At 41.6% G+C, this 18,690-nt stretch overlaps 1 protein-coding gene across 6 annotated transcripts in view; it reads right to left on the bottom strand.

Moving 5' to 3' along the window:
* KCNIP4 (potassium voltage-gated channel interacting protein 4) overlaps positions 1-18,690 on the bottom strand; it is a 640,168-nt gene that overhangs the window by 96,172 nt on the left and 525,306 nt on the right. The window contains exon 1 of one of the 6 annotated variants that reach the window (XM_003428557.4): positions 5,529-5,935. The exons of the other annotated variants lie outside the window; for them this stretch is intronic. Coding sequence (XP_003428605.1) covers positions 5,529-5,640 — 112 coding nt within the window. The 5' untranslated portion in view covers positions 5,641-5,935. Of the gene's footprint in view, positions 1-5,528; positions 5,936-18,690 lie in introns of those variants that run through there. 6 annotated transcript variants of the gene reach the window in all.

The raw sequence follows: 18,690 nt of genomic DNA, 5'->3' as shown, positions 1-18,690 counted from the left end.
TTTTCCACCCTCACAGTTTTGCCTAACTCTGGTTAATAGGCAATATGAAGCACCATGTCAAAGTGGACAGAGCCTGGGCCTGGGAGTCAAAAGGTCATGGGTTCTAATGCCGGCTCTGCCATTGGTCTGCTGTGTGTCCGTGGGCAAGTCAATTAACTTCCCCATGTCTCAGTTACTTCATCTGTAAAATGGGCATTAAGACTGTGAGCCCCATGTGGGATCTGGACTCTGTCCAACCTAATTTGCTTATATCTACCCAGATGCTTAGTATAGTGCCTGGCACATAGTAAGTACTTAACAAATGCCATAATAATAATAATGACTGGCTCAGGGTGTCTTGATTTTTACCTCTCTGGGTCCTACCACTTAGGATTACTTCCACCTTTGTCATTGTTGTTTTATTATGGTATTTGTGAAATGCTTACTATGTGCCAGGCACTATAGTATCTACTGGAGTTAGTCAAGGTTGGCACTGCCGCCTCTCGAGCTCAGTTTTTGCCTCTTTTTAAAATTGGCCTTCCCTGCACAAGGCATTGGGTATGAATAGTTACACCCACACTTTGGCAAAATAGCTTAATCAAATTAAGAACAACAGATGAAGAAAAAGAACTTCATCCTTGCCATTGTGGGATAGTTTCACATACCAACTAGGTTTTGTGGATTCCTCCGGTCCATCAAAATGATTATACCAGCACAAACTTTTTATTACCTAATAGGTGAGGTTGATTCCCACCCTGAACAGCAGGAGAAAACAGAGAGGGTAAGATGAACTTTTCTATGCTAAATGGAAGTTTTGGACAATGATTTCAACAGCCTTTTCATATGAGCAAATGGTGAGTATCTGTTACGGTTGTCTCTAATATCACAACTGAGTAGTGGCTATATAATTTGTCATTTGAAATCACTTCTGAGTTCTTCAGCTCATAGGATTTTATCCAGGATAGATTTTACTTGTTATATATGTAGTCAGTCAATGGTATTCATTGAGCGCTTACTGTGTGCATAGCACCGTACTAAGGACTTGGAAGAGCCCAATACAACAAGAAACAATGCAGGAGATGGGGGAGATAGTAGAGGCATCAGTGAAGCTCACTGCCACATTTAGCCCAGTCAAGTGAAGGACAAGCGACTCTTCAAAATGCAAGGCATTAAAAAAATACAACTGAGACATAGGTAATACAAAAATAAATTTGAAGACAGTTTTTAAAATGTCTGCCCGAGGAGTGAGGAGTCTAAAAACGTCACCTTCAACTTCAGTGGTCTGGACTTCTTGTCCTTGTGTTGATAGATTGCTCTGTCTTTTTATGTTTTACTTTTCCTCAGATGCCCATTTCCAACCCTGAGGGTCAGGGGCCCAAGACTTAACTATTCTTTATTATATTCTTCCCCAGATTTTAGTACATTGCTTTAAACAAATAATAACAATAGTAATGATTTTTAGGTTTTTGTTATGCCTCGAATGCCCATCTAGTCTAGAAAACACTTATCCTTTAAAAAGAGATACTTCCTGAAGGTAGCTATATTTCATGGATGCTGCAAAAAAGTCTTCATTTTAAAACGTAAAACAGTCCTCTGAGTCTGTCAGGACTAGGAGAATTGTAACATTTCCTAACATTCATTTGTCACATATTCATTTATTTATTATCATTTTTTTGTTTTTTTGGAGAAGCAGCAGCAGTAGAGCTTAATGGTTAGACCCCGGGTCTAGGGGTTAGAAGGACCAAGGTTCTAATCCCAGCTCTGCCACTCATCTGCTGTGACACCTTGGGCAAATTGCTTCACTTCTCTGTACCTCTCTGTAAAGTGGAGATTAAGACTGTGATCCCCATGGGGGATGGGAACTGGGTCCAACCCAATTTGTTTGTAACCACCCCAGTGCTTAGTACCCAATAAATGCTTAATAAATTCTGATGATTGATTGATTCACAGTGCGAACCAAACCATGCTCTTGAACCAAACCATGCACTTGAGGATGGCTGAAAAGGCCTGAATCTGACTGACATTCACTTCCATGTCGTGAGAGCATGGCCTTGCTGTATTAAAGGGTTTGTTCTATACAGAGTCAGTTTTCTCTTTCTCAACCCTCTTAATCTCCCAATTTTTGCTGAATTGGAATGAAAATGAGATATGGGGACAGAAACTCTGAATTTAAAGTCTGGCCTTGGCACCGACTCACCGTCTATGAACAAGCTTGTTATTCTTTACTTGGTAAATAATTGGATCTTCATTACAAACAAACCTTTCAAACAACCCAGAGGATATCCAATTAGGGCCATTCTGTTAAAAGAAGGCACAAGTGGGCAGATGTATGTGACTTGTTGATTTGGTAGGTTATTTTCAGAGACACCGAAAACAGCAGGAAGAAATGTGAGTTTTAACCACTGGAGGGACACTGATTGGGAGTCTAGAGTCTCCTTGTGATCTTATTTTTAACGGAATGCACGTTGAGCTGGGAGTGCATCTCATTAACAGGAGCCAAGAGATTTCCTTATTAACCATAGTAAATAAGGATAGAGTCAAAGAAGTAAAATGAGAAAGGAAAAACTTCTCCAAAGTATTGAAAATATGGTGAGAAAATATTGATGGAAAATGGATATTCAAGGCCTGTTGAAGACCTGGAAACCCTCTATCAGTGTTTTCAGTGTTTCCTCTGATTACTATCCTTTCAACATCAGCTTTTGCAAACCATAAAATTTCACCACATTTCACACTCATTCTTATCGTGGTTGAGCACTATTCTCCTTATTATGTAAGAGAACAAGGCTCTGTAAATAATATGCATCTTTCCTTTCTGGGGAGAGAGAAATTTTGCCCCTCTTTGCCCTAAGCATCCCAAAATCACCCATGCTATCCTTTGAGGGTGGCAGTGGGGCAGAAATCATGCCCTGCCAGTGACTGAACAGCAGTGACTAAGCCCACCTCTGACCTCCTCATCAATACACCCTTATGGAGAGCAACCAACACCCAGTTACTCCAAATAGCCTATTACCTTGATCAAAGACAGAATATTGGGCTGTGTAGACATGGGTCTGGCCCAGAAATAGTACCGTGGGTGGTCGTAATCCTCGGAGTTCCAGGACTTGTACTGAGCCCGGGTCCAGCCATGTCTCACTGGAGGAGTGAGGGTGGGGAGTCCACAAGGAAGATTCTGGTGAAGGGTTCTGCATCTCTGCCTTGGATCTATGGAAGTGCTGAGACCACTCTTACAAATTATGAGTCCCTTGTGCTGGGGGGGGTCTCAAAGTTTGGGTCCCCCTGAGGCCACTATAACACTATTCAATTCAGAAATTACCGCCCCAAAGCTCAGGAATCCTCAGAAAGAAGAAATGGCTTGAGGGTCAACTTTCACGGCAGATATGCAGTGACTGACACTCGAAATCTTCTCACCCTAAAAATAAATGTGGAAAGCCTATATTTAGTCCAAGCTATCTTAATCAGGAGGTTTTCTATCCAGGCCTCACGGCAGCCCAAAGGTTAGGTTTCCAAAGTGAAGCCAGCGGAGACACCTAAACTGAGGTTTTGCAGCCTATTACTCCAACCTGAGACCAAACCACTGGTTCTCTGAAGCAGACACGAGACCCCTGTGGGATGATGATCTCCACTCTGGAGAGGAAAATTCCTGATCAAACCACAGACCTTCAGAGATGTAGGAGAAATGCCACTTGGGCTCACGCATTGCTTACCAGAGGGTTAGGCTGGAACATTTTAGCCAAATATACCAGGAGAACAATTACTCTTTCCATGCTGTCAGGAATTCAATTTTGAAACTCTCCTCTGAAAACCTCACATACAGTAAATTACACGAAACATTGTTTACCTCAGAGACGATGAAAAGCTGAGTCACACCCAGTGGGACTCAACTCGGGGGAAAGTGTGGCGGCACCTCAGATTTTAAATCATGCGGCAATGTCCACACTAGCACAACACTTTTGATGAAGGAATTCTCCTTACCAAATACTTCACAGGCTTTCCATTTGCTACATTTCCTACCCTCTGAAGTATAGACATCTCCAGGAAGCAACACATACAGGGCTACATGTCCATAATGATGTAGATCGTAGGAAGCAAAAAGAATCCACACCCAAAATTATATTTGATTTTTCGCTAGTAGATTATAATTGTACCACCCAAGATGTGGACTCAAGACAAATTAATTTACAAGGCTAACAGATCATGGAGGATGAGAGCTTGTCTATGGATGCTTCAAGAAGGTTCATCATTTATATATACATATATATATATTCCTCTTTGAAGTCTACTTAAATTATAATAGTATTGGAAAAGTAAGAAATTCATTTTTATGGACTTTCTTCTCTTTGGAGTTTTATTTCTGTGGGTGATTAGGCATTTAGAGTGATTCAGTGGATGAGGTAAGAAACTGAACATCTAAGAACGCTTTTCTCTCTTTCCTGAGGACTTTAAATTTGCATTCCTAACCCAGGGATTTGTTCTGTGATAAGGACTAACTACCTCTGAAAGTAATCTTTTTTGATTTTTTCTAATTGGTAAAATTTTTACAGGATGTGTTTGGGAATGATTTCACCTTATCAGTTCTTGGCACCTTTGATTTTGAGGATTTTTTTTTTTTTTTACTCAGACTCCAATAATAGACAAAGTGGCAGACTAGAGATTTCATATTTCATAGTTAACTATGAGCAACTGTTAGAAGTGCATATTTTTAAGCTCCATAAAGGATTTGATCCCAGAAGGAAAAAGTTATAAGATGTTAGTGCCTCAGAATTCCTATACCTTTTGCTAATGAAGATGATATTTCCTTAATATAGACTTGACACTACATTCTTGATATTGAATTCTTTTTTAAAAGTTGTTTTTCAGGAAAAAGGGCTTTAGAGCTCTCTTTTTTAATAAAGCCACTGACTAAAGTGAAATAAGCAGACAACTGTGGTGCTTTTTTAAAAAGAAAATGATTTCAAATAACAAAAACCATATTTTTAACTTGCAGTATTTACTATAGTCATACAGACAAAAGCACGGAGGAAAGAAAAAGTCTGAGGGGTCACAAATGAGCTAATGCCTCCATAAGATTCTAAATTAATCTTTGATGGAAATTAAGTGACAGGTATCTTGATCGCCTTTCATGAACTGAATGATGAAACAAAGGCTAAATTATTTTACAATAGATTATAATAAAAAACTTGTCTCTACCCACAGCAGTAATGGAATAGACTCTTGACTATTTAACTCGGAGATCGGAGTTCCTCTCCCTACAAAATTACCAATTAAATTGAGGCATGACTGTGAGAATCAAGCTGTCACCGTACATTGCTTCTTCGAAAGATATTTCAACCTACAGACACGCCGTCAGCGGCATCAGTTTGAATGTGTTAACTCTGGAGTACAATTCAAATTCCTTTTTATCATTAAATACTAGGGAAATCTGAAACAAATAGCATATTGAGAAACACAAAAAAACTTTTACATGGACTATTAACCTACTTTACTTATGCAGTCTTATCAGCCCCGAAACAGTCTCTATAAACGGTACAAACTGTGAGCGACCACTTTACCTTCCGAAAAATCAATCAGTCCCAGCAAATGGAGCAGCTTCAGAGACGCACATATAATCACAACAATTCCCACTGTCTGCAGCCCCTCCGACTCCCACTCTAAAGTCAGCATTCTTCAAACAGGCAAAGCATTCCAGTCTTCCCGCCGGGTTGACACGGAGAGAGTTAATTAGAGGGCTGTGCCAGCCTTGGGTTTGGGAGTAGAATTGTAATGGTGAAAAGTAAGCAGTGTCGGTCGGGCTGCACCGTGGATAAAGAATGACCACCCTGGCTGAACCCTAGGAGCAGCGAAAGCCCTAAAGCTCATCCTTCTAGTAGCAGTGCGTCCTGTGGGGATGGTGCTGGGGGAGACCACTAGCCTCAGTACATGGCAAATGAATCCGGCAAGTGATGTTACTTCAGAGCCGCTGGAAGAGCATCTGTTTCAGAACTGGAGACTCTAAAGAGATGAAGCACTCCCAGGAAACGAGGGAGTCCACCGTTGCCAGCACTGTGCCTTCTCAGGCTCAGGTTTTCAATTCCACACATTCCCCCGGACCCACAGGGTCTGCTTTTCCTTATACCAAGCCTTTCAATGAGAAAATCCACCTCCTTCCCCGTGGAAAGTGATATTTTTACAGAGAGGCATTTCTCTTGATCCAGAACCTCACAAAACCCTATTTGCGACCTTCGCAGATAAGAAAATGATGAGAATAAAATACCCCTAGCATGATCTATTGTCTTTGTCAAACAATATTTCATACTGTAGACTGCTGCCTAATTGAGCAGACTTTTCTGTCATCAAACCTGACTTATCTGGAGGATTTTGAGAGATTAATTTGGTCCATATGCTTACAAACACAAATAGAAAGAAAAACAAGCACACTTTAGGAATGTTTATGAGGACACACTCCCAAGGGTGAAAAACCATCAGGCACCCGTCTGTGTGGGATCCTTTCAGCTCTGACACCCACAGTGGACAGCCCAGTTGGGTTTTCTCCACTGAAGTCAAACAGAAATGAAAATTTTGTGCTCTAGAGCATCAGAAAGACTGATGCACACTGCACACACCATTCTGAGTTGTAAATCTCATCTTCTAGGAAGTCTTCCCTGATTCACCTCTCTTTTTCCCACTCGTTCACCCGCCCGTCCGCATCACCTAAGCACTGGTTCTGTAAAGTGTCCCTCATGATTTCAAGGATCACTGAAGCTTAACCATTTCTTTTTTTACAATGTCAAGGTGTCAAGGTACAGAATAACAACCCGCACCTGGGTTAATTTGTGGTTTCACACCCCTGGTTTACTTCATCCAGGAAAAACACCGACATTCCTCTTCAGCTAGAGGTCACATACCATGAGAATTAGAGAACCTCTGGACCAGATTTTGGAACCCCATAAATACACTTACTTGACAAGTAATTGTGATTTTCTTTCTCTCATTTGCAAGTTTGAGGCTCAAACTGCCAAAACAATTTCAGAGGATGTAACAACTTCGTATTATTTCCCTCGCTCGCTTTATTTTCAACTTGAGCTGCTGGAAATACATTATATATGTAGCTTTCCTTTATGCTGCATTCACTCTACATGTTTTTTGTATAATTTAAAAATTGATTTTCATATATTAATCTAGGGGTAGTAATTATTGAATACGTATTCTGTGCAGAGTAATGTACTACGAGCTTGGATTTTCTTTTATTAGAAGCAAAAGAAAATCCATGGCCTCATGGAGCATACAATTAATTTTACATTTATGGTATTAGAATTGCTGAGGTCTGGCAGAGGGAGGAAAGGAGACAAATAAAAGAATTTGGAGGATGCCCTTTAAGGGGGCTTTATTTCGTAGGGCAGATGATGTCCCTTGGAAAGATTGTTTTGCTGCATATTGAAAAGAACATTCTACAGTCATGCTGATTGGGTATGAGTCCTAATCCTAATTCTGGCACTTAGCTGCTGTATGCCTTGGGTCATTCACTTCACTTCTTTTTGCCTCAGCTTCCTCATCTTTAACTTGAGTATTAAATACCTGTTCTCCATCCCAGTGAGACTATGGGTCTCACCTGTGACAGAACTGTGTCCAATTTATTCATTCTGTTTCTATCCCAGAACTTAGTACAGTGCTAGGTGCATATAATTGAGAACTTCACAAATACTTGTTATTTATTATTACTATTATCATCTGTAAGGTCAGGTTGAGGTCTTGGTGGTCTCAAAGTGGTAGAAGACTGCCCTCTGTGTCCTACTCCCCATTTTTTTCCAAAATATACCCTTTTAACTCCACTATCTGAGGTATAAGCCCATATCCCCTGGGAAGTCTTCCCTGAATGACCTCTCATTTCCCCACCCCATTAATCCTCGTTTCTGCATAGCTTAGACACTTGGGTCGGAACTCTTTAAGCATTTTGATACCCCGCTGCACTTAAGATAATAAAAAATAATGATTATTATTAGGATTATGGTACTTAAGCGCCATTTTCCATATACCGTTCTAAGCTCTGGGGTAGATACAGGTTAATCAGGTTGGTCACATTTCCTGCCCCACATGGGGCTCCCAGTCTTAATCCCCATTTTACAGATGAGGTCACTGAACCTAGTGAAGTGACGCGCCCAAGGTCACACAGACAAGTGGCGGAGCTGGGATTAGAAGTCATGACCTTCTGATTTCCAGGCCCATGCTGTATCCACTAGGCCCTGCTGCTTTTCTAATTTACATATCTCAATAAATACGACTGAATGACTGAATGAATATATACTCAGCCACTTCCCCAATCTGCAATAGTTTAATGTCTGCCTTTCCCTGTAGATTCTAAGCTCCTTGAGGACAGGGATGTCCACCAACTCTATTCTCTTGTAATCTCCCAAGCTCTAGTAGAGTTCTCTGCACACAGTAAGCGTTTGATAAATATCTGTAATTTATTTGTACATCTGTAATTTATTTATACACCTGCACACAGTAAGCACAATTTATAAATCTGTCATGTATTTACATATCTGTCATTTATTTATTCATATTAATATCTATCTCCCCCTCTAAACTGTAAGCTCTTTGAGGGAAGGAAATATGCCTGTTCGATGTTATACTCTCCCAAGCGCTTAGTAGGGTGCTCTGCACACAGTAATCGCTCAATGAATATGATTGAATGAATACCACTGATCGATTGATTTCCTGCATGACACCATAAACTAGTTTAATGTAGAATAGTGCCCATAGAGAAAGATTTAGTGTTGGGGAAGAGTACAGTGCTCTGCACACAGTAAGCGCTCAATAAATACGATCGAATGAATGAATAAATGAATGCCGTCTGGATACTTGGGGTTCAGGGGACGGGAACGCCGAATGCTAGGAGTCCTTCTTCACTTCCTTGGTACAATGGTTAAAGGGGCCCAATTTTACATGCTCCACCACTACCTTAGCGTAGAGCGGGAATAACAACAGCAAATGTCCCTGCACCCATGGAGGGGGTCACAGATAAGTCTGGAAGCGGGCCAGAGGTGGCGGTTGGACGGAGGAACTCGGAAGAGGGGAAGTCATATTTAAGAGTCATCTGGCTGGCTTGAATCAGTCATGAATACAGGTTGTGCCAGCACATCCCTAAGACTAAGCCAAACAGCTCTTCTTCCCCCACCTCCCCAATGTCAAAAAAATGAAGACCAAGGGGTTGGACCTGGTCCCATTGCCAAACCACCTTTCCACCTTTGTACCCTAAGGATTGTTGCCTTCACCTCCTTAAGCCTTCCCTTTCTCAGAGCCTGAAACCTGACCTTGCATTCACTTGTTAAGTAGAGCCACTCACCTGCTTTCTTAGGAAACATCTGGGCAATCACGCTGGACTTATCCACAGGAAAGTGGAAGGCATTTTAAGCTATTTCACTTAGCTGTAGGAGTCTGAAGGTAGGTTAATGTTCTTCAAATGGATTTCTTTAAAATATGTATACGGCTGTCGATTAAACAGCGCATTACGGCTTTCAGATTTGAGTGCCCTTTTGAATCTATGGGATGATTGGATTCTTAAAATGGGTTTTCAAGAGCCCCCCCAGGCATGTAGAATACCTGTTAATGTTGCCCTGGAGTGTCTTTCAAACTAGCCTTCACATACACAAAAGAGTCAGTGTTTGCATTTTTTTTTATTTTAAATTACTTGAACATGGAAATTTTGGAAGTTTCAATGGAAAACATTCCATTTCTTCTAAATGTTTCTGAGTTTTTTATCCCGTACAGTTTCTCCTCTAATCGACAAGAAGCATTTCTTGGCCTTTATTAATTCTAAATATAATTGATTATAGATCATTACTCTGCTATTAAGCCGCCCACATTTCTAACATTCACATTTACTGTTTTGTGTATAGTACTCAATGCATGGGGCTACAACACATTCCTGCTTCCAGCCTCCCATATTTGACCCAAATGAATCTGGTGGCAGTCATGGGCTACTCTCTCTAGAAGATGGTGGCTACTGAGAGCAGGGAACGTGTTTTGCTTTTTGCTAAATTGTGTTCTCCCAAGCACTTAGGACAGTGCTTTGCACACAGCAAGTGCTCAATAAAAATGAATGAATGAATGAATGAATGAATGAATAAATATCAATGGTGGAGGGCACCAAATATGGAATTCCCGCTAATGGCTGTGACTGGTTGCCTGGAACTGAGCTGAGCTGACCTAAGGGCAGAAAGACAGTCTTTTGGGCCCAGGACCAGGAACGATTTAGCCAAAATGTCGAGTAGCTATGGGAGAAGATGTCTCCCAAATATGGTGGATACCTACAACCTAACTGAGATTATAAACCCACTCTCTTCATTCTCTGCATCCCTCAGTCAAGCTGAGCTTCCGAGTGTGTAAGTATTTGAGTTTCCAGGGACTAATTTAGTTACTTTTGGAGATGCATCAACTCCTTTAAGCCATTAGGACAGTGTTTAGTGCAACAGAGCGGCAGTTTATTAAGTGGAATCCAACTGGTCTGAAAGACATAATGCACTTCCAAAAAAGTGACTTACTCCCAGTGAGTAACTTACCCACTGGAAGCTGAATAAATATTGAATACTAATGTTTATCATGGGGGCTACTCTAATATATTTTTTCATGAAAGAGGGGCCAAATAAATTTTAAGCAACAATCATCAGGACTTCCTAAAAGCCCTCTGTTCCACTAATACATATGCAAATACACATACATACACACACACAAAACCATACACCCTCTGTTTTACTATTCCCATTAAAGAAATACATCATCCATTTCAAGTCAAGCGGTGATTTAGTATCAGTGATCGTCTTCAGCTAAATCCATATGGCTACCTTGTTCATTTCTTAATTTTTATGACCATGTCATTACTACTCCAAAATGGATTTCAGTTAGCATCAGAAATGGGAAAGAGGAAGTGAGATGATAGTAACATTGGTTTGGGTTAAGCTCTTCCTATTTTCCAAACACTGTACTAATTCCCGGGGTGGGTATAAGATAATTAGGTCCCACATGGGGTTCACAGTCTAAGTAGGAGGGAGAACAAGTATCGAATCCCCATTTCACAGATGAGGAAACTGAGGCACAGGGAAGTTAAATAACTGGCCCAAGGTCCCACAGCGCATAGGTGGTAGAACCAGATTAGAACCCAAGTTTTCTGACTCCCAGGCCCGCTTTCCTGGCCGTGGTGCATTTCATGATTCAAGTTGATTTGGCCATTATTTCAACTGGAGAAAAACAAAGAACATAAGGTGGGGTTTATCCTACACAGTTGTCAATGTCCTGAGATCGCTTTCCATCTTTTAACAGAAAGTACCATAATAGAGATTCAGGGTTTCTCCATAAGAATGAAGATGGTATCCTCTACCCATTTACCCCATGGCAAGTGTCAGTTTCGGAAGGAAACAGTGCATAGTATAGTGCTCTGCACATAGTAAGCGCTCAATAAATACCAATGATTGAAATCAGAGAAGTGAACTATTTCTCTGTGGGATAAAAATGGATCACAGTGCCCCCCCTGGAAAATCATACTTCTTTAAGAACGTCATTTGATTTTTTTGGTAGATTGTTCTGAAAAGGGAAATCACTGATGAGTAGGCAAGAAAAATTCAGTTCATTTTAATTAGCAGCCCTATCTCTGGATTCTGCATTTCCGTGGGGAAAACAACATGCAGGAAGAAGCCCATTTCAAACTATTAAATGATAGAAGAGGCATGACAAAAATGAGTCGGTGAACAAATGAACTTTCTTTATGGTAGTGAGTCCAAAATGACCAGACATTCTGGGGGTCAGCTAAAGAATTCAATCTGTTGACCAGTTATTAGTGGTGCTAATTCAAAACTTAGAATGCACAGCCTTCTTCACACTGAAAGTCACAGTGCTGATACTTTAGTGAAATAACTCAGTTAAACAGGGGGCCTGAGGAAACCAGGAGATTTGGTTGGTTAATGCTTTTGCAACACTTTCTGGACGGGTGTTCCTCAGGGAAGTTTCCATTTAAATGAGTTTGCAGCCTATGAGTTTTCAGGTCGGATCTATTTAAAATCACAGAGCAAGTCGAGTCAGTTTATCCGGCCTCGTAAATAATATGACATCATCATCGGTGTCTATTGAACATTTACTTATTTAAATGCTATTTTTAAAAATGGTGTTTGTTATACATTTACTCTGTGCCAGGCACTGAAGTAAGTACAAGCTAATCAGGCTGAACACAGCTCATGTCCCACATGCGGCTCACAGTCTTAATCCCCATTTTACAGTTGAAGGAATTGAGGCCCAGAGGAGTTAAGTGACTTGCCCAAGGACACACGATGGACGAGTGGCAGAACAGGGATTAGAACCCAGGTTCTTCTGAGTCCCGGGCCCGTGCTCTATCCTCTAAGGCCACACTGCTTCTCTTTGTTAAGTGCTTTCTGTGTGCCAGTCACCATCCTAAGTGAGAAGTCCCATGTGGGGGCTCACAGTCATAATCCTCATTTTACAAATGAGACATGTGAGGCACAGAAAAATTAAAGTGACTTGCCCAAGATCTCACAGCAGACTACTGGCGGAGCTGAGATTAGAACCCAGGTTGCTCTGCACACAGTGAGCACTCAATAAATACGACTGAATGAATGAATGAACATGAATGAAAAGTCCTTCTCACAGACACGTGCTCTAGCCACCTGGCCGTGCTGCTTCTGCAAAGCACAGACTACAACAAGGTCGTAGACCTAGTCCATAACCTCAAGGGGTCGACAGTCTAAAAACCTTCCTAAAATTCCACACCTACATTTTCTGCTCCCCGTGTAAACGTTATATAAACATCCCCAAGGTTAATATGTGCCCAAAGCAGCATTAGGAAAAAGACTCTGCATCTGCGTGCATGTTTGGAAGCAGAATTCAGGCAAGATACTGAATAATTCTGTCTGGATTAAGAGACCTTCCCCTACTAAACCCTCATTCCTCATGCTCCTTCTCTGTTCTATATCTCCTATGTACTTGGCTCTGTATCCTTTAAGCATTTGATTTTCACTCCCCCCTCCACCTCGAGCCCCAGAGCACTCATTTATTATTTACATATCGGTAATTTATTTTAATATTGTCTGTCTGCCCCTCCAGACTGTAAACTCCTTGTCAGCAGGAAACGCCTACTCACCCAGCACTTAGTATAGGACTCTGCCCACAGTAAGCCCTCAGGGAACACCATTAATTGATGACTGATTGATTGATTGCCTGAACGAACATGTATCAGGCCTGCTGGCTCACTAACCTGAGCGGTCTTGGTTCAGTGATTCATTGTTGCATTAATGTGACAGTGCTTTCATGGTCTACGGGGAGAATAGACAGGGCTGATAGGGGCTTCTTTGATGCTGTGAGTTGGGGACTTTGCCCCAAAATAGGGACATTTTGATCAGTCACTGATATTTATTAAGTGTTTGCTCTATGTGGGTCGCTCTACTAAACCCTCAATAGACTATAACTCATTAATAATAATAACGTTGGTATTTGTTAAGCACTTACCTTTTGCAGAGCACTGTTCTAAGCGCTGGGGTAGATACAGGGTAATCAGGTTGTCCCACTTGAGGCTCACAGTTAATCTCCATTTTACAGATGAGGTAACTGAGGCACAGAGAAGTGAAGTGACTTGCTTCACTTCAAATGAAGTGATAGTCACCCAGCTGACAAGTGGCAGAGCTGGGATTCGAATCCATGACCTCTGACTCCCAAGCCCGGGCTCTTTCCACTGAGCCGGGCTGCTTCTCTATATAGACTGCCTCTATGGGACTGGCATTCTCCCATTCAGTTCAGTCCCGGCTGGAGAGAAGAATGTCAAGGAGACACACAGGATAGCTGATTTTTCCCTTGACATCCAAGAGAATGATAGCTAGTGCCCTCCTGCCTCTCAAGGGAAGAATAGAGCACAGTGTGGCTGACTGCAGTGACCTAATTACTTAGAATATACTTTATAAACTTTATTGATTTGATACTAAACTACATTTTGGAAAAAATAATCACTTAACTATTATATTCCTAGTTTCACCTCACTGGTGGCCCAACAGGTTTGGAAAATATTACTCAGTGCTCTTGAGCCTAGGAGCATTCCCATGCAACTGTGTTGAAATCCACGTTGGCTGGGTCCAGAATTTCCCAAGGCTTCCCTGTCTCTTGGGGAAATTTTGGCAGGGTGCTTGATGGCATCATTACACTGGAGTTGGGGGATAAAGGGGAAAGATGGCTCTTCTTTATGGACTTATTTTTGATTTCCATGGTATGTGTTCAGGGCTTAAAATGTGAAGGGCACTGTTCTAAACACAGGAGTAGATACATAGTGATCACATTGGACACAGTCTATGTCCCACGGGGGCCTCAGAGTCTTAATTTTAAACTGTGGGAACTGAGGCACAGCAAAGTGAAATGATTTGCCCAAAGTCAAATCATTAAAGTTTGTTAATGAATTGTACATCGCCTTGATTCTATTTAGTTGCCATTGTTTTTACGAGATGTTCTTCCCCTTGACGCTGTTTAGTGCCATTGTTCTTGTCTGTCCGTCTCCCCCGATTAGACTGTAAGCCCGTCAAACGGCAGGGACTGTCTCTATCTGTTGCCGACTTGTTCATCCCAAGCGCTTAGTACAGTGCTCTGCACATAGTAAGCGCTCAATAAATACTATTGAATGAATGAATGAATGAAAGTCACAGCACACATGTGGTGGAGTCAGGATTAGAACCCAGGTCTTTCTGACTCCCAAGCCCGAGCTCTACCCACTAGACCACACCACTTCTCTATTCTTCTCTACTCAAAGCTCTGCTGAGACATCAAAGAAGACCCTTGAAGGACAACTAGCTCATGTCGTATCACTAAAGAGGGCTTTCCTAAACACCCTCAATATCCCTGAGTCCCTTTTTTAAAGCCGACAAAGGATTGTCTGTTGTGTTATTGCTTCTGTGCTCTGCACAGACTCCAAGGGATTGAGAGAATCAGAGGAGCAGCTCTGTTTTCTGATTGGGACAAAAATTCCCTAAGAAATAGTAAGCCTTCCTTGTAGTTGAAGAATGATCACAGTAATTCATACAGATAGAGGGGGATCAACTTGGCAAGTCCAGAGGATTTTTACTCTATTATACAGTGGAGACACAACCACTGAACGTGTCTGTTTTATTTTCATATTGTACTCTCCCAAGTGCTTAGTACAGTGCTCTGCATGCATGATGCACTCAATAAATACAATAATAATAATAATAATGTTGGTATTTGTTAAGTGGTTACTAGATGCAGAGCACTGTTCTAAGTGCTGGTGCAGATACAGGGTCAGCAGGTTGTCCCACGTGGGGCTCACAGTCTTCATCCCCATTTTCCAGATGGGGTAACTGAGGCACAGAGAAGTTAAGGGACTCACCCACAGTCACACAGCTGCCAGGTGGCAGAGCGGGGATTCGAACCCATGACCTCTGACTCCCAAGCCCAGCCTCTTTCCACTGACTGATATATGCTCTCTGATTGTTACCCGGGGCAGTGCACTGAACATCTCCTTCAATAGTATTTATTGAGTACTTACTATGTGCAGAGCACTGTTCTAAGCAATTGGAGAGTACAATACAATTAGCAGATACATTCCCAGCCCATAACAGGTTTACAGTCTAGAGGCCGGTTGGCATATATATAGACAATGAAGTATTACAATTGATCAAAAATTCATTTTTAACCAAAGGAAATTTTAAACAGGCTTACCCCTACAGTTTTACCAATGATCAGAGTTTTCTAAGTTGCGGTAGCATTTTATAAATTTATCCCTGGGCATATTATAGAAAAAATGTGATTTTAAATTGCAATTAGAAATTTAGGAAAGTATACTGGAAGCATATTGCCTCAACCTGAATCTATAGTATAGTATACGTAACCTCTGATTTTAGTGGCTCAGTGGAAAGAGTCCGGGCTTGGGAGTCAGAGTTCATGGGTTCGAATCCCGGCTCTGCCACTTATCAGCTGTGTGACTGTGGGCAAGTCACTTAACTTCTCTGTGCCTCAGTTCCCTCATCTGTAAAATGGGGATTAACTGTGAGTCTCACGTGGGACAACCTGATTATCCTGTATCTACCCCAGTGCTTAGAACAGTGCTCTGCACATAGTAAGCGCTTAACAAATACCAACATTATTATAATCAATGTCTAACAAGTTTGATGAGTATTATTTTGCAGTTCCCATATAAAATATTTTAATTTAAAAAGGAAGAAACCAATAAGTGCTCTGGGTGGGAAAGCTACTAAAAGTAGTACAAGGTAGTAGTTCCAGGCACAGCAACTTTTTCAGTTCAGTGGGAGATTAAAGAGTTGGCTCTGGCAATTGATTTTTCTGATATCTGCTACACACCTCTCGATAGCTGTGTGTGCAAAATGCCCCACAGACTAAGTGGAAGTGGCTTCCCAGGGCAATATTTGGGAGAAGGTAACAGAGAGACTTGGAAAACTTCTCATGCATAATGTAGTATCTGGAAAGGTCTTCTTCTTGGCTTAGAAATTCTTCACAAAGAACTCTTAGTTCTGCTTTTAATAGAGGTGTCGTTGAAAATAGTGCCGGAGAATGTCTTGTGGGCCAATTGCTCTTTTTAGTGCTCTTTGTGGAAAAACTGGCAAGAGACTGATATAAATGAAGGAGTCAAAGAGTCACTGGAGCCCATCTTCCCTTCATGCTCGACATAACCTATAGCTGAGGAAGATGCCTCAGGGAGGTGACCTAGGAAAGAATGATTCTTGACCCAGCTGAATCTGGCCAGGTACAATGAAGCTCTTAGAGAGATAAGATTCATAGACATAAGATTGCGTAAGGAGTTTGAAAGAACTTCCCAAGAACATGAAAACCATACAGACACCGCCCAACTGCAGCCACTAGTCAGATAGGAGGATGGCAAATTCAGAAAATGTCAGATCTGATCCTCAAGTTACCTTGAACAACTGACTCTTACCAAAATACAGGGATTGACCAGAAATAGAGGTTAAAGCAAACTGCGTAGGTATAAAAACAATAACATACACACTCCTGGTTTTTTTGTTTTTGAAGAGTCCTAAGCCCCCCTCAACTCCTCAAATACTTTCAGTGGTTACTCCTTTCCCCATGTTTTGAGGAGAAACTCGTAACCGTTGGCTTTAACTAAATTACCTATCTCCTTCCTGTTCATCCAATCACTTCACCACCACACCCCAATGTGTCTTCTTGGTTCCTCCTCTCAATTTAACCACTCACAGTGCCTAATTATGCCTCATTATCATCTTTCCTACCCCCAATCTCCTTCTTGCTCACTTCCCATCTCCCTGCCTGGAACTCCCTCACCCTTCAAATCTGTCAGACTGCAAGTATTCCAGATCTTTAAAGCCTTTCTGAAATAGTATCCAGTAGGAATTTTCCGATTAGTTTCTAATCTCTCTAGTTTCTAATCTCTCTAGTTTATATCCCTACTGTGACTTCAGCACTCGACTCCACATAAGAACTTAAATATTCTCAAATGCTTGCGGCACTTACATACATATCTTACCTGTCCCATTCCTTAATCAGTCGTATTTACAGAGCTTGTTGTCTGCAGAGCACTGGTCTAAGTGCTTGGGAGAGTACAATATAATAAAGTTGGAAAGACACATTGTGCCCACAATAATTAAGCAATAACTCATCTACAAATCCCCCTTTTCCTTTTCTCTCCTATCTCCAATTTGTTTTAGTGACTGGCTCCCCTTCTAGGTCGTAAACGCTATGATGGCAGACATCATGGCTATTAATTTTTTTGTTCTCTCCTGAGGATTTGGTAAAGTGCTCTGCACATAGCAGTAGTAACAGCAGTATTTATTGAGTACCTACTTGTAGGCATCACAGTAGGTGCCCAACAAATACCCTTGATTAATTGATTTTACGACCGATGATGACATCCTATCAGTGTGAGCGAATGTGCCTGAAAAAACCTATTTAAAACTAACTCTCCTCCACCTTATTTGTGATCTACTGGTTTGCCATCTCCCCTCAAGTTGAATGTTCACCAGGGTGCTCCTCAGTTTTGAATTTGGTGAGGCAGGCATATTTAGGCAGCCTTCGGGATTCCTTTTCCCATTCAGGGTGAGCAACGTGATCCTAAATAGGGCAGCTCAGAACCTGCTGTTTTACCCTCAGAAAACAAATCTTAGCTCAGTGGAAAGAGCTCGGGCTTGGGAGTCAGAGGTCATGGGTTTGAATCCCAGCTCTGCCACTTGTCAACTGGGTGACTGTGGGCAAGTCACTTCACTTCTCTGTGCCTCAGTTACCTCATCTGTAAATTGGGGATTAACTGTGAGCCTCACGTGGGACAGCCTGATTACCCTGTATCTACCCCAGCACTTAGAACAGTGCTCTGCACATAGTAAGCGCTTAACAAATACCAACATTATTATGATTATTATTAAATCTACAGGACTATTTGCCAAAGACTTTGGTTTAGGGTGGAGAATGGACCGCCCCATGGTCAGATCATAAGCTTGAGTTGCTTATATTAATAATAATGATGGCATTTGTTAAGCGCTTACAATGTGCACAGCACTGTTCTAAGCGCTGGGGAGGATACAAGGTCATCAGGTTGTCCCACTTGGGGCTCACAGTCTTCATCCCCATTTGACAGTTGAGGGAACTGAGGCACAGAGAAGTGAAGTGACTTGCCCAAAGTCACACAGCTGACAAGCAGCGGAGCTGGGATTTGAACTTCACCCTTGCTCTTTCCACTGAGCCATGCTGCTT

The sequence above is a fragment of the Ornithorhynchus anatinus genome, chromosome 18, assembly GCF_004115215.2.
Source record: "Ornithorhynchus anatinus isolate Pmale09 chromosome 18, mOrnAna1.pri.v4, whole genome shotgun sequence".
Classification (NCBI taxonomy): domain Eukaryota; kingdom Metazoa; phylum Chordata; class Mammalia; order Monotremata; family Ornithorhynchidae; genus Ornithorhynchus; species Ornithorhynchus anatinus.
This window is presented reverse-complemented; position numbering and strand designations above follow the sequence as displayed.